The 15438-nt window shown below is 42.5% G+C and overlaps 2 protein-coding genes across 2 annotated transcripts in view; one reads left to right on the plus strand and one right to left on the minus strand.

The window, feature by feature from the left end:
• The window catches only part of RSPO3 (R-spondin 3), a 94423-nt gene extending 79011 nt beyond the window's left edge, over positions 1 to 15412 (minus strand). Inside the window, exon 1 of the mRNA XM_010861752.1 lies at positions 14950 to 15412. Coding sequence (XP_010860054.1) covers positions 14950 to 15046 — 97 coding nt within the window. The 5' untranslated portion in view covers positions 15047 to 15412. The remainder of the gene's footprint in view (positions 1 to 14949) is intronic.
• Positions 15146 to 15438, plus strand: part of LOC105004355 — a 69172-nt gene continuing 68879 nt past the window's right edge. The window contains exon 1 of the mRNA XM_010861951.1: positions 15146 to 15418. Coding sequence (XP_010860253.1) covers positions 15146 to 15418 — 273 coding nt within the window. The remainder of the gene's footprint in view (positions 15419 to 15438) is intronic.

The raw sequence follows: 15438 nt of genomic DNA on the forward strand, positions 1-15438 counted from the left end.
AAAAAATCTTATTTGTCCCTCACTTTTTATTAAATCATTAAAAACACCAGTAGCCAAGTTTTACTATTGTCAATTTAATCGAAGTCATTTCCCCTACATTCTGTATACATTAAAACATGTCATCTCTCTGGTGATAACTTAAAATAATATTTTGCAGCTCAGGTTACATAGAGTTCAATCGAACTCTTGTCTTGATTTTTTTTTTCCCCTTCACCTTTTTCTCTAGTGTCCCATATCAGAATCTGTGCATCAGATAGCATAAGGCTTGTTGTTGCAAACATTAATAAGATCTATCACTTGGGAACACTTACTTACACTTTGTTTCATCTCTAATGGAAAGGATTTCTCTAAATATTTACACCAGAACAGTTGTCAGAATGAATCCTGCAAAATTGCTGGCATACTCCCAGGAGCAGGGAGCTGGTGTTAGGGGGAGGGGAGATTCCTGGTCCTTGGTTGTCTAATCTTAAGCAGTCCTAGATTTTCAGGAAGCTTCTTGCTGGAACATGAGGGGTTTGTATTAACAAAAAGGTACTTCAGTGTGTAGACCAATTCAAGTGAAGTATCTGAACAGCCACTTTCATTTATTGCTCTTGTAAAAATGGCTCTCCACTGGCTTTAGGTTTAAAGTAAAAGGGATGGTTTAGGTTTCAGAGACCCAGCAACAAAACTGTACATGAGGAAAGAATCTTGTACAGGAAGTGTGAACAAACATTGAAATCATTTTATGCAATGGCCCTCCAGGTGCTTTAATATATAGAAATGTCTTGTTCCCTCCATGAATTGCTAAGTGAGAGAGTCAGCATGCAAGAGTTAGACAGGAGAGAAGTGAAACCTGCCAAGATAAATGCCAAGATAAATGTTAACAGTGTTTTATAAATTAACTCCGCTGTCTGTGTGTTTGTTTTTTCTTTGGAAGAGCCTAAAATTAAGGCTATTCGACTCATCTTGGTAATGGTTTAGAATTTAAGGGGTGGATTGAGGAAGTAAGTTTGGGCTAGAAAGGGCAGAGAAAATATCCTGCACTGGAAAATCTCGGAAATTTTCACTTGAAATATGTTCTTATCTGATGAATGAGGGTATTTCTGCCCCCAAAATCTATGAATGAAGTAGTTTGGTTAAAAAACGATTCCACAAAGCTTGCTGGGTTTGTAAGCACTTCATTATAGTATGGGCAGTTTATTAAATTCAAAGGCAAACAGTTGACAATGAATTCGAGAACATCAATGAGATGTCCACGTGGGTACTGAAAACAGTAGAAGTAGCCTGAAACGGTTTAGAGCTACTCTTGCTGGAAATCTCCCTTATTCTATTAGAAATTAAATGTTGAATGGGCACATAATGCTCACAAGTCTGCAAACACATATGAATTAGGGCTGGCTCCTGGAGGCTCCATGCTGGGTAGAATGGCACATGCCATTGATTATACTGGGGCCAAGAATGCATCGACATGATCCTGCAAGTCTAGCTGGCTTCCAAGGGAATCCCACTGATCTATGTTAAAAGCTTGGATTTACATCAAGCTCTGGACAGAACTGGAATGCTGGATGGATGTCTTAGAAATATGCTACAGGAGACACTGCCTATTTTAAATTACATTAGTCTTTGTGGAGGGGGCTACAAGTTAACATCTTAATATTGACATCAAATGAGTGTGTGAACTTAGACCAGAGGGGCTTAAGGACACTACCTTTGGGCTTTACTTCTTGTTACCTAATAGTAATGAGTGTCCTTTTAAACTTATATCAACAAATTGGTCACACATTGGGAAATAAGACTGAAATCTGTAACAGACAAATCTTCAGGGACTCAATGAAAAGTCAAACTATTAGTTGCTCAGTTGTGTCTGACTCTTTGTGACTCCATGGACTGTAGCCCACCAGGCTCCTCTGTCCACGGGGCTCTCCAGGCAAGAATACTGGAGTAGGTGGCCATTCCCTTTTCCAGGGGGTCTTCTCGACCCAGGGATTGAACCCCAGTCTCCCACATTGCAGGCAGATTCTTTACTGTCGGAACCACCAGGGAAGTGGCTCAATGTGTGGTCCTTTAGCTTGTGGCCAGGCAACATTCAGGTTCAGGTTCAGTTCAGTCACTCAGTTGTGTCCAACTCTTTGCACGGACTGCAGCATACCAGGCCTCCCTGTCCATCACCAACTCTCAGAGTTTACTCAAATTCATGTCCATTGAGTCAGTGATGCCATCCAACCATCTCATCCTCAATCCTTCCCAGCATCAGGGTCTTTTCCAATGAGTCAGCTCTTCGCATGAGGTGGCCAAAGTATTGGAGTTTCAACTTCAACATCAGTCCTTCCAATGAACACTCAGGACTGATCTCCTTTAGGATGGACTGGTTGGATCTCCTTGCAGTCCAAGGGACTCTCAAGAGTCTCTCAAGACTCTCAAGAGTCAGGCAACATTAGTCTATATCTTTTGTATTTCATGGCAGAAACTACATGTCATCAAAAGGTATGATACAAGTAAGCACATTTTGCTGTTAAATTTCCAAAAGTTAAGATTCTTCCATTCTTAAATCAGCTCATGGCCAAATTTAAGACCAAAGAAAATCAAATACATGATTTCACTAAACTGCTATCATATTGATAGCAGATCATGCTAACTCTGGCAAAGGGCATGAGGTCAGAGTTTACTTGCCCAGTGCTACCTGGAGAATGCCAGTTTCCGCAGAAGGCTGGCAAGAATAAGAATGTGACTTCCTGCCTTTCTGTGGGTTTAAAAAAAGCAATATCACCCATCCATATGTTTAAACAAAGAGAGACTCAGGTCACAGGAGTCTAAGGTTTAAGATCATAGGAGTACTGAAATATACTGACATCATTCTGAATCATAAAAGAATGTCAGACTTAGACCACATTTAGGACACTGATCAGTGGGGACTCTGTGTCTTTGTTCAACTAAAGATCCAACACTCGAGGTGACAGAGTAACCTTTCTGGGTATTTGAGGCAATGCCAATAGTTTCAAAGGTGAACTTTCACTGAGATTATTAAGGATAGATACATATGTGCTACTTGAATGTTTTCCTATAGAGAGGTTTAACAATCTTCTCCCATGCTAAGTTGCTTCAGGCACGCCTGACTCTTTGTGACCCTGTGGACTCTAGCCCTCCAGGCTCCTTTGTTCATGGGATTCTCCAGGCAGGAGTACTGGAGTGGGTTTCCATGCCCTCCTCCAGGGGATCTTCCAGACCCAGGGATCAAACCAACTTCTCTTACATCTTCTGCATTGTCAGGAGGGTTCTTTACCACTAGAGCTTCTACTTTCTAACATACTGAGAGCTTAAAATTAGAGCACCACTTAGCTCTTAATAATTTTGACTGAGCTACTGACAGCGACACACCTCAAAATGGTATTGTTTTCAGTAAAAGAATCCCTAAGTTTGCTCTTGGTCTTTTCCTAGGAGGTTTTAGACCTCCTATCCTGTGTAATGTACTTCTATTTTCTTATTTCCAAATATTACTTCAGTAATATTATATCTAAAATGACCTTAGGATGTTTACAAAGATCCTTTCCCTTCCCTCCCCATCCTAATCGGACACCTCTTATACAAAGACTCAGGCTGCATTCCTTGAGTTCTTTTTATCTACTCAGGAAGGGAGGAGGAGAGCTTGCAGTGGTGACAGCTGGAGCTCTGTATGTGTGGTTTGCCCTCGTGCAGGCAGACAAGGTGGTTTATAAGATGACCGTGATTTGCCCTGGGCACGTATACTGGCGGCATGTTTCCATCTCGTGCATGCGTAGGGTGAATAACCTATTGAGGAAAAAAATTGGTGGAAAAGCATTGTTTTCTGGTGGGTTTCCTGCTGCCTGTAACTCATGATTGCTCCCAATCCCCAGGGACAAGTAACTAGGTCTGACCACGGAGCAATGGCTCAAGCGTGCTGTGATGACCCTCTGCCCCCAAAGCCTGGCTTTCCTCAGTCTAATTGCTTTTGGCAATTGTGGTTATTGGGATTTGGCCTAGTGACTCCCTGGAACCCAAATTCTCCCAAGGAGCCCCCTTAACAAGCAGAATTAAGTCTGACAGGAAGCCCAAACTTCCACTTCACTTTTACATGGAGTTTTCCCTGGTTTATGGCAAGGTCTGAACATCGTTCGTGGGCTAGAAAAGAATAATAAACAAGATTTAATGAAGATAACCACTTGAAGAAGAGCACATTAGGGGGGAAGTAAGAACAGCAAGTTCAAGAATAAACAACTTACTGCAAAACGTCACCCATTAAGATGCAGTTAAAACTATGCGGTTTACAGTAGTTTCATTGATCACCAGTAGTCAATCTAGAGTTAGTCAGGAATTGTAGAAATCATAAAAGAAAAAGATGTTTATTTCTTATTAGAGGCTATTTCCTAACCATTTCGCTTTTCCTGAAAACAAAGAGGACTCTAGGGCACAATCATCTTGTAATACATGAAAACAGTTGTTTATGATTCTGTAGCTCTGAAAAAAACATCTTTGGTGCGGCTGATACCTCATCTTCCATCCTATTTATTGCCTCCCTCAGCCCTGCTGTAGTTCAGCAGCAAGCACCCTGACTCCTGAATCCACTTCTCTTGGCAGCAAGGTTCCCGTCAGGGAAACCAACAGCAGTGTCTGTTACACTCCCCACATATCCTACTGCGTGCACTTTGCTATCTCTCCTCCGACTCTCTGAACAAGACGATTCTAAATCACATGATCTTGGCTGCACCAGTCAGTGCCACAAGTTTAAACAGGACTCACCTGATTAACAATCTGGGGCTATCAGATAAACACATGCTTTACATTTTAAAACTACTATCTGTTCAGTGACACAGATCTCATCTCTTATCATAATCCCCACAAGTCTACTTTGTTTGTCTAGCTCTCATGTAACTGGCATTGTTTTCAAATTGTTCAGTTGTCAGTGTTATCTTCAGATGAAGGTTTCAATAGAACTTCTCAGTTTTCACTGCATCTTAGCATCACCAGGATTGCTTTTGAAAGTGCAGATGTCCAGGTCCCCATCCCCAGAGATGGTTGTATCTGGTCTAGGGTGGAGCCTGACTATTTTTTAAAGATCCCCAGGTGATTCTAATTTGAAGTTAGGGTTGAAAAGCACTGTACCAAGGCCCATAAAGCAAGAATTCAGGGTGGAGGTTACTGTTAATGCTCATGGTAAAAGGAATATAAATAAGAGATTTTATGAAGCACCATAAAGATAACTCTTCTGGATAACAAACACGAGCCAGTGAAATATCTATTGTGGTTATAAATTACATAGAAGGATTTTGATATTTAACTGCAAAATTACAGACTTTGCCCACATTCTCATGCCTTAGTCAGTCTTCTCTTGAATTACACACCATAGATGGGAAGAATAATCTTCAAGTACTTCATATAAACTGTGCTATTCTATTGCTTCTAAGCAACTTTCTATGTTTAAAAACTATCAGTAGGACAGGTTTAAGAAAGGAGAGGAAAAACAACCAAGAAAGGAAAGAGATGTGGGAAAGAGTATTAGAATACCAGAAGCAACCTCGGGAGTAAAAGTCTGAAGAAGGCTTGTGGTTTGTTAAATGAGGAGGAAGAGATACTAAGCAATGAGAGTAAGGGAAAGAGAAAAATAGGGTAGGGTTTGAGAGCCCCTGTCCCATCCCCCGCCATGATTGCTTCAAGTACTCCAACCCCAACAGTTGAAGTGACATGAAAAAATCAAGGAAGGCCATGAGTTTTGAAGTCAGTCCTGGGCTGGAATCCCAGGTACCACATCTTACTCAAGTGACCTCAGGCAACTGATATGAGACTACTGGCACCTGTCTTACAGGTTAAGTGTGAGCACTCAGTGAGATAATATTTGCAAAAACATCAAGGACAGAGTCTGGCACCCACGGGTGATTAAAACACAGCACCTATTTAAATCATCATCATCACATTACTCACTTTAATAAATGAATACAAATGCACATTCAGATAGAATGCATGTGAATATAACAGTGGTTCTGAGAACTATAAAACTACAGCTGCCACGAGGTATCTATACACACTTTGTCATAACATTTCACCTCTTTCCTATCATCTAAATGTGACTGACTCTGCCTCTTCTTACAGGACAGCCTTTGACGAGATGACCGTGTTCACATATGTGAGGTCCCATTGTATGAGGGTACATAACAATGGGAAAATAGCTGCTCCTTTTCTTATAATCAAGCATATGTTAAGAAAATGGTGTTCTAAAATAAGCATTTCACAAATTATGTGATTTTATATTGTGTGGTGGTGGCTTGTATTATGTGGTTATAAAATGGGGGCTGCTTTACCACTTACTCTCAGGAATGTGCTTTGTATTGGGGTATAATTATAAATGTGCTTACCAGCTAGTTTTCGAAGGGCAATTTTTGGGAGTGAATATGGTGCACTGAATTATTGTGTATTCATTTTAGAAGGAAGTTTTAAGGTAACTAAATCTCAATCTCATGCCCCTGTCAGTTGCTCAGAAGAAGGAGAACAGGCATGCTAGAAAATATACCCTGCTTCCTGATACAGAAGACCCAACTTGACTAGGAGAAGCAAGCAAAGGCATGGGATCTGGTTGTTATTAAGTAGTAGTGCTAGTCACTCAGTCATGTCCGACTCTGCGACCCCATGGACTGTAGCCAACCAAGCTCCTCTGTCCTTGGGATTCTCCAGGCAAGAACACTGGAGTGGGTTGCCATCCCCTTCTCTAGGGGATCTTCCCAATCCAATGATCGAATCCAGGTCTCCTGCATTGCAGGCAGATTCTTTACCCTCTGAGCTACCAGAGAAGCCCTACCTGGTTGTAACTGAGGCTAGACAATTACTTGGTGGGCATGTTGCAGAAGTAGTTCATGTTCTATATAGATGGACTGAATTCCTTCGTTTCAATACATTCTGAGAATTTGTGTTATTTTATTTTATTTTTAAACTCTTTATTGGGATATAATCGATTAACACTGCTGTGATAGTTTCATGTGAACAATGAAGGAATTCAGCCTTACATATACATGTATCCATTTTCCCCCAGACTCCCCTCCCATCTAGGCTGCCAGGTAACATTGAGCAGAATTCCATGTGCTATACAGTAGGTCCTTGTTGGTTATCCATCTTAAATATAGCAGTGTGTACATTACCATCCCAAAGTCCCTAACTATCCTTCCCTCCATTCTTGCCCACTGGAGAATTTCTTATTTTAAGAGAGGGTACTTTGAAAAATCTGCTTGAAAGTAGAATGCTATGAGTAGATGCTAGATCCAAGTGGAATGATATAAAAAAATCACTTTTATACTTTAAGGAAACATCTTTCCTTACTATAAACTTTTTCAGGTCTCCTAAGATCTGTGGCAAACTAATACAGTTCCACAGTTGATGAGACTTTCAAGTATGATTTTCAGTTGGAAGTCTTGGCAATGTAAAATTAAAGCTCCTGATACCAATGACTGCTCTCTTATGTGCACAAAAAGGGCTATAAAAACGAGAAACCACAGTTGAGAATGATATACTAGGCTCCTTAAAACAGGTGAAGTGAAGTGAAGTGAAAGTGGCTCAGTCGTGTCCGACTCTTTGCAACCCCATGGACTATACAGTCCATGGAATTCTCCAGGCCAGAATGCTGAAGTGGGTAGTGTTCCCTTATCCAGGGGAATCTTCCCAACCCATGAATTGAACCCAGGTCTCCCACATTGCAGGCAGATTCTTTACCAGCTGAGCCACGAGGGAAGCCCAGATGAAGTGCCTTGCTTTTCACCAGACCTGAGTCCTTATACTCCAAAGTGTGGTGACAAATATGGCTCTCTTCCTCTTTTCCTTCATATGCACTCTCCTGCTCAGTTACTATCATAACACAGGGTCTTATAACTTAAACCTGGGCCACTGCAATTGCCACTTCCACCCCCAGCACAGGCCACTTCTAAAAGCCTGACATGTAAGGGAGTTCTGAAGCATCTCTCTGGTTGGGATTCCAAACCGGTTCCCTGTGACTCTTACGTCTAAGGACACAATGAACTTGCTGAAGATGGAGTGTGTGGACTGATGCTACGGCTATGGTCTTCTGGCACTAGAAATTGTGATGGGGGCGGGGGGTGTGTGAGATATCATAATTAATTCAGCCTCTATGTTGATAAGTTACTTATTAATCTTTATATGATGAATTTACATTTTACTTACAATAAATGGATACTTCTTATATTCATTTATATTCTTCATCTACTAAACTGAGTTAAATAAGATAGCTAAGTTTAGAAGAAATAACTCCCCACTTCTGCTCATGCTTCATGCTCTTATACCAAAAGATTAAAGGTTGAAGAGACTATAAGCATCATTTAGCTCTAAAATTTTAACCAACCACCTCACTTCACAGATGAGGAACTGAAGCTTTGTGTGGTATAAGGGCTTGTCTGGGTTATTCAGATATTACAAGCAGCACTGGACCTAGCACCCAGGACTTCTACTTCTCAGTCTACTTTTCCCAAAACACACTTGGAATTCTCCCTCAGTGATGTCTTAGGTCTCAGGCACTACCATGGATTTATGTATGTTTGCTGTTATCCATCAAATTATTAAGGTCAGAGAGAAGCCTAATAAAGTAGTAATTTGAAGACTGGGTTGGATGCTTGCATAAGGCATAAAGCATAAAGATAGTTAAAGCTTATTAAATATGTATTTAATTGGGCAATCATATCCTTTAGTACCATTAAATTTTCTTTAAAAACTTTCAGAAGAATTTTAGTGACAGCAGATGGTAACTAGCTCCTTCGCCAAGATTACAAATAAGGCAGAAACATTCTCATCAGATAAGAGGCACCTGCAAACATGTCTTTTTTAAAATGAATTTTTTAAATTATTCAAACTTTTTACGGTTTGAATAATTGTGAATAGTGAGGAAGTGGGAAGAGAAGTTAGGTAAAAAGAATTCAGGTCTTTTGCTTAAAAATTTCATGTTGCTGAGATACCCTCGGAGCAGAAAAGTGGGATTTCTTAATACTCAATGGCATCTTCAGCACCCCACAATCCTTGAGAATGGAACATTCCATTCTTTTCAGCAGTGTTGGATAACTACTTTAATCAGAATACTAGTAATAATCCTGAATGGGAAACATCTGATGGACAGAACTAAATAAATAGAAAAAATGGACAGCATCTTTTACAGATATGTATTTTATACTTTATATGTTTATATGCTATATGTTTGCTAAGATATAGTTACAAAGCGTTTCAAACTTACTAGGTTGGCCAACGTATGGTAAATTTAAGATAATCCAATCATTTTAAATCTTACGAAAAAATTCACAATCAAGAAAGCAACCCACATCTTTCCTCAAAATCAAAAGCAAGGCAAAAAAAAATCTATATAATTTATGATGCAACATTTTTACAAATGATCATTCTCAAAAGAATGCCAGTGTACAATGTGCTGTTCAGAGAAGAAAAAGTCCTAACTAAGTAAAACATATAATTTCAACACACTGTCTTACATGATCCTTACCATGCTCTCAAAACTGAATGATGTTTTCCTAATGGTAACCAAAGTTGATTCTTACATTTCATGAAACACAATACCCACTCTGATGGCATTTCAAGAATTCACTACTTGGAAAAAAATATTTTGGGGGCTGGGGAGAGTGAATAGTGAGGAAGTGGGAAGAGAGGTTAGGACAATGTCCAAAATGAAACATTTGCATAGAGATAAAGCAGGGGGAAGATGATTTAGAAAACTGTTGTATGTGGAATAGTTTTATTTTTTGATAGTTTATTCTTGTAATTGCAGAGGGATCATGTTGTCTTAACTCTACGTAGGGATCTGACAGCATACAGTGTTCTATCAATAATACATAGAATTTAAAAGAACGATTGCATTTTTTTAAAAAAAGATTAACCATTTAACTAGAAATATTTGAAATAGTAGCAATCTGGAGATCTCTCTTCTAATTAAAATAGCCTCAAGTGATCAGATGACTAATAAACTTGTTTTGCAGTAGTGTGGCGAGAGTTTCTCCATAATTTGAAAATCAAAATTAACTACATGTTGTAATTCCCCATTCATCACTTTCTGGGGACCTAATTTGTAAAATATTAAATTCCAGGAAATATTTAATGGAGAAACGATTGAACGAAACTTATTTACTTACTTACAAGCTAAAAGGCCGTTCATATTTCATGCTTAAAAAATGCTGAATTAATGACATTGATCAATTTTATGCCTACTATATTGTCAATGACTTTACATAGAATAACTTGGGACTAAAAAGACAAAACTATCATTCTTAATGCTCTTAGTAAAATCATTCTACTGAAGTGATAAAGGGTTAAAATAGTATGACAAAGAGATATTTTAAGAAACAATTTTGATAGTGTAATAATGATTAAATTAGAATTCACAAAAATAGATCTTTGCTTATATTTAGATGTTGCCATCACTGCTTACTTAAGAGCCTGAATTTGGGGCTTTGATTCATGAAGATATCATATGATATGTTGCAGAATATGTTTTCTCTAGCAAATTTTACTCGTATCTCCATCCATTAAACAGTGTTTCTCTCAAAAACAAGGTAGACTGCGACAAAGTAGACAAGTGGAAAAAATGCACTGTAGTCAGTATCCAAACCAGACACACTTTCATTAAAGTTAATATTACAAAATGTATAGCAGAATGAACGATTTTTCTGTCTTACAGTTAACCTGTTTTCCCAGGTAGTTATATAATCATCAAGAGTGTATCATAATTTCAGAGAATGGCTCAACAACCAAGATATCATGAGCAGCGGCCACTGTATTCATCATTTTTCAGTTTGTCACCATGAAAATAATTTCTCTTGTGTTCTTACTCCTTTATTTCAAACATCTTTATGAAATATTTTTAAAAATTTTATAGATTGTACAATGGGAGCTTGGTAATTATGATGCATACAATGGCTTGTCAAAACCTGGATCTGTCTGTAACCCAAGCAATTAAACATGAATTAATAGATGGCATCAAATAAAAAGGATACCGTAATGGCATCTGATGTTTCTCACAATAGCATTCTGGCATAATATGAACCCACAATGTCTTCCTAATAACCAAATAGTATATTATACTTAGCAAACTATCAGGTATTTAACTCTTTGACACCAATCATTAATATATAATACATTAGAAAGAACAGTTCAAAAACGTCCAGTCAACCATAAGAGCTTATTCTCCAAACACAGGATAAATGATGGTTTGGAGACAATCAGATTTATTATCTAATACTCCTGACATCTACTCACAGACATGGATTAGCATATAGCATAAATAGCAGGAGACAAGTTCCATCCAGTATTTTACAGCTTTGTATATATTACTTAGCCTCTGTTTCTTGGGTTCTTTCCCTGTAAAATGGGTATATTAATACTGGCCTCTATACCTCAAGTGGCTATACAGGGTCCCTAGCAAATAACTCAAGTTAAAGTGTGGTGCAATTGTAAGATACTGTGGTTATTATGGCAAACACAACCTTTACTTTTATTAGCAGATAATCTAGAATTCAGAAGCTAACTCTATCAAGTAGCAAAGGCTGAGTGGGAAATGATTTTAAAACTGGATTAAGGATTCTTTATGTAACATCCTCTGAAAACATTTCTGGTTGAGGACTGTTGAATGAGGATTGCATTCCATGTTTATCTTAAGTAAATTCAACTTAGTCAACTCTAGGAGCTGTATATGAATCCAAGTAGATAATACAGTTATTGGGTATTTTTTCATCCATAACGCCATGGTGGTGGTGGTTCAGTTGCTAAGTTGTGTCTGACTCTTGTCACGTTATGGACTGTAGCCCACCGGACTCCTCTGTCTATGGGATTTTCCAGGCAAGAATACTGGAGTGGGGTTGCCATTTCCTTCTTCAGGGGACCTTCCTGACCCCTGCTGGAACCCACACCTCCTACATTGCAGGTAGATCCTTATCCATAACCCAATAAGTATTTTTTAAAGTATCAAACTCCTGTTTAAAATGCTGTTTCTTTTATAAAAGGAAACAAGAAACTAGTTTGCAACAAAGTAGAGATAAATGGTATACCAGTTGCCTGAGGGAAACCAGGATTACTGATATAGCTTTATCTCCTTTATCTCAGGATTAGTCATGGCTCCTTATACTTGATAATATTTAACACTGCAAATGAATTTTTTTTTGCAAGAAACTTTTCCACCAAAACATTTTCCACCAAAACCGCTTTAAAATTTTTGAAAAATATTTCTTGCACCTCAATTTTCTATCATTAGTTAAGATTTTAAAGTTTAGGATAGTGAAGCTATTTAACTCTAAGGACAAAATGGATACCCTTAAATACTTTAATTGTCTCTTGAAGAATAAAGAAGAAAGACTTTCTTTCTAGAATACCTCTACTACCTTATTTTTCATTTAAACAACTTTTTTGCATTCCCTATTTGAGAAAACTCTTCCCCTCAGAGATTTCCCAAACAATGAGTATGTGAACATGCAATCTGACCTAGAATTTCTGGATTTTTGAACAAATCTCTCTCTTTACCCTCTTACCCCTTCCCCATTCTCAAAATAAACGAACAAGCCCCATGCTACACCTGCCAAGAGAATCTGTCTCCTCAGAGAACGCAAGGGGTCGCCCCTCTCCCATAATTGCACCAGCAAACCCCAGTAGCAAAGGCAAGACTCAAGCGTGAAGGAGCAAGGAGCATCCCCTGCTAGGGGAATTCTCTCCCGCCTCACACCCACATTACATTCGGAATTTCAACACAGTTTCACCCACTCCGTCTCTCATCCCCGCTGCACAACAAGAGGGCGCCTTTGACTTGGCCTTGAGACGATGAAGGCAGATCAAAAAGCAGCTCGTCTTTAGACTCTGTAAATCCTCTCCAGTCCAAGCCCAGAGGTGCATCATCCCCCTCTGCTCCCAGAAGACTTGCGGCAGCACCACTGGGCAGCTTCCTGCACCGCTGTCCTCACCAGGGAAGTGAGAACCAATGGGTGGTCAGCTTTCTTGCCGTTGTCTTTCATCGCAAACAGCCCTCCCCCAACCCCCACCCAGGAATCGGAGACAACTCTAACAGACATGCAAGACCCTGTCCTTCCCCTGCAATTGTGCGGCTCCTGGCCCTGGGATCCTCGGTAGCGTGAAAGAGGGTGTGAGCCACGGGCGCCGGGTTGGGTACTGGCTGGAATATGGGATGGGAAGGCAGGGGGCTGCGCTTGTGCCTAGCATCTCTCTTTCTCGCCATCGACCTGCAGGAGACACTCAGTGCCCTAGAGCCAGACTTTGCAAAAAGGTGACCTGGGGACTGCCAGGAACCAGGGCAAGCCTCGAGTCCCAAGCCATTTGTTTTGTGAGGCAGCCGCATGAGGCAGCCACAAGGCTCGAGTGGAAGGGTAGGTGGAAGAGTTTTGAAGACTACAACCATTCAGAGGCCAAGAAAAATAAATTGGATGCCCTGACATGTTTAGATTAGGCCCTCCTGCCCCTTGCTACGCGATCCTAGAGGCAGTGAGGCTGGGCAGGAGCCCCTGGCGCTTTGGTTCAGCTATGTTTTTTAAAGACAATTTTCAGGTGAATCAGACCTTGTCTGCTTTAGGCAAGCGGCACAAAGGGCGCTTTCAGGGGACCCTCACGTCCAGGGACAGGGCACAAATAGCGGCGGAGAAGCGATTACTAAATCTCCATCTCACACAAGCCCATGCTGTGTCTTCTGCGCTGTTACCCACGCTTACCCCGAGGGGCTTCGCCGGCCAGCGCTGGGAGCTGGCTCTGCGCGCCGGAGCAGGCGCCGGCAAGCGTCATTGACTCCCGGGCGGCGGCGGACTGAGTTGGTCAAGGAAATAGCATCGTTCTCTGCGCCCCGGGAAGCTTTTTCCCTCCGGGTCCCCACCAGCGCTCCCTACACTGGAGCCCGGGTCGCTCCGGCTCTATCTGCGAAGAAGGGACTCCCCACTTCTGCACAGAAGCCAGAGCGCCCAGCGCGCCAGCCTTCCCGGCAGCAAGGAGAGGTGCCTTTCTCGGGTTTGTCTCCTCATCTATGGAAGACTCCACCTTGAAACAGACCAAGCCGCGATGGGGGTGCCCTTCGGGATACCCGTTTCATCCCAGCTACGGCACAGTCCTAGGAAGGCTACACCAGCCAACCTTCCGAGTAACTGGAGTCAGGATAAGGGGTAGCGAGGAGGCGAGCCAGAGTCTTTAGGGGGACCCCACCCTCGGTATGTGTCTGCCCCCAGGGGACCCACTTGAAAGGGCCTGAGACGGTAAAAGCCCTCCTGGGTGACAGGCAAGATTGTCACTGGAAACCTGGCACCCTTGGCTCCCAGCGGCTGGCTCTGCATCTCTCGCGATCCCCGGAGGGGTACGCCGAGCGGCTCCGCCAGCGCGTAGGCAAGCGAACCCAGAGCGCCCGGCGCGCCCTACCGTTCCACTCGCGCGTGGCTGAGGGTAGCGGCCGCGCAGGCGCTGGCTCTCGGTTTCCCGAGGGGCGGCAGAGCTCTTCGCGACCCCTTTGCCGAGGGAGGACCCCGCGAGGTCTCCCCACGCGAGGTGGCGACGCAAGGTGAGCGGGTGCCGCGGCCGCGCCTCCCCCGGCGGGCACTCAGTGGGTCAGGGGCATCCCGCTAGCCGGGCGTCCGCGACGCCTGGGGGCTGGAGGCTCCTGTCCCAGTCTTGGGGGGAAAGCACACATCCTCTGAGCTGGTCTTAAAGAAGGAGCAAACTTTTCCGCTAACCTGCGGTTATGGGGGCGCGGGAGGCACAGGAGCGCCGGGTCCGCCGGACTATGGCACCCAGGAAGATGCGGGGCAAGAGAGGAGCGGCCGAAAAGAAGGCGTGAAACACAGGAGCCTCAACTGTTACCTCCTCTCCAGGCGTGGGGTGTTGGGTGGGAGGACTGCCGCCGCTGTGAGCCGACTCAAGTTAAGGAAAAGCGACCCGACAGGTGAACGCGGCGGGAGGGAGCAAATGCGTAAAAAAGCCTGCACTTACTTCTTCGCTGGCGCCTTCCCCGGGAGGCGTTTTGGCTGCCGATGTATTCCATAAAGTTCAAAATGATAAAAAACCAAGAAATCAGTCGCAAGTGCATAGTAACCCAATAATGTTTCCCTTCCTTTGCTCCTTTTTTTTTTCTTTTGATTGTTAATTAAGATTGACTGTTTCAGAAATACACGTAGGTGTTAGGCGTATGGAGAGAGCAAGCGCTAACCCCAGCTGCGGACAACTTCTCCACTCAGATCCGACAGGCGAGCCGGGATGGCAAACGCAGCGGGGTCGGGTGGTCAGGGAAACCAACTATTGTACTTTCAAACTGTCGGAGCCCGGGGCTGCGGGGCCTCCTGTGCGGTGGCTGTCAATGCCGCGAGTGAGGGTTCCAGAAGCAGCGAGCGGCCTCGCCAGGGTGGCCGCAGGTAGCATGGTGCGCCGCGGCTGCGCGGGATCCGGGCGGGCGGTGGCGACGGTGGCGGCCCCTGGGGCTTT

Source organism: Bison bison, unplaced genomic scaffold, assembly GCF_000754665.1.
Source record: "Bison bison bison isolate TAMUID 2011002044 unplaced genomic scaffold, Bison_UMD1.0 scf7180017864473, whole genome shotgun sequence".
Classification (NCBI taxonomy): domain Eukaryota; kingdom Metazoa; phylum Chordata; class Mammalia; order Artiodactyla; family Bovidae; genus Bison; species Bison bison.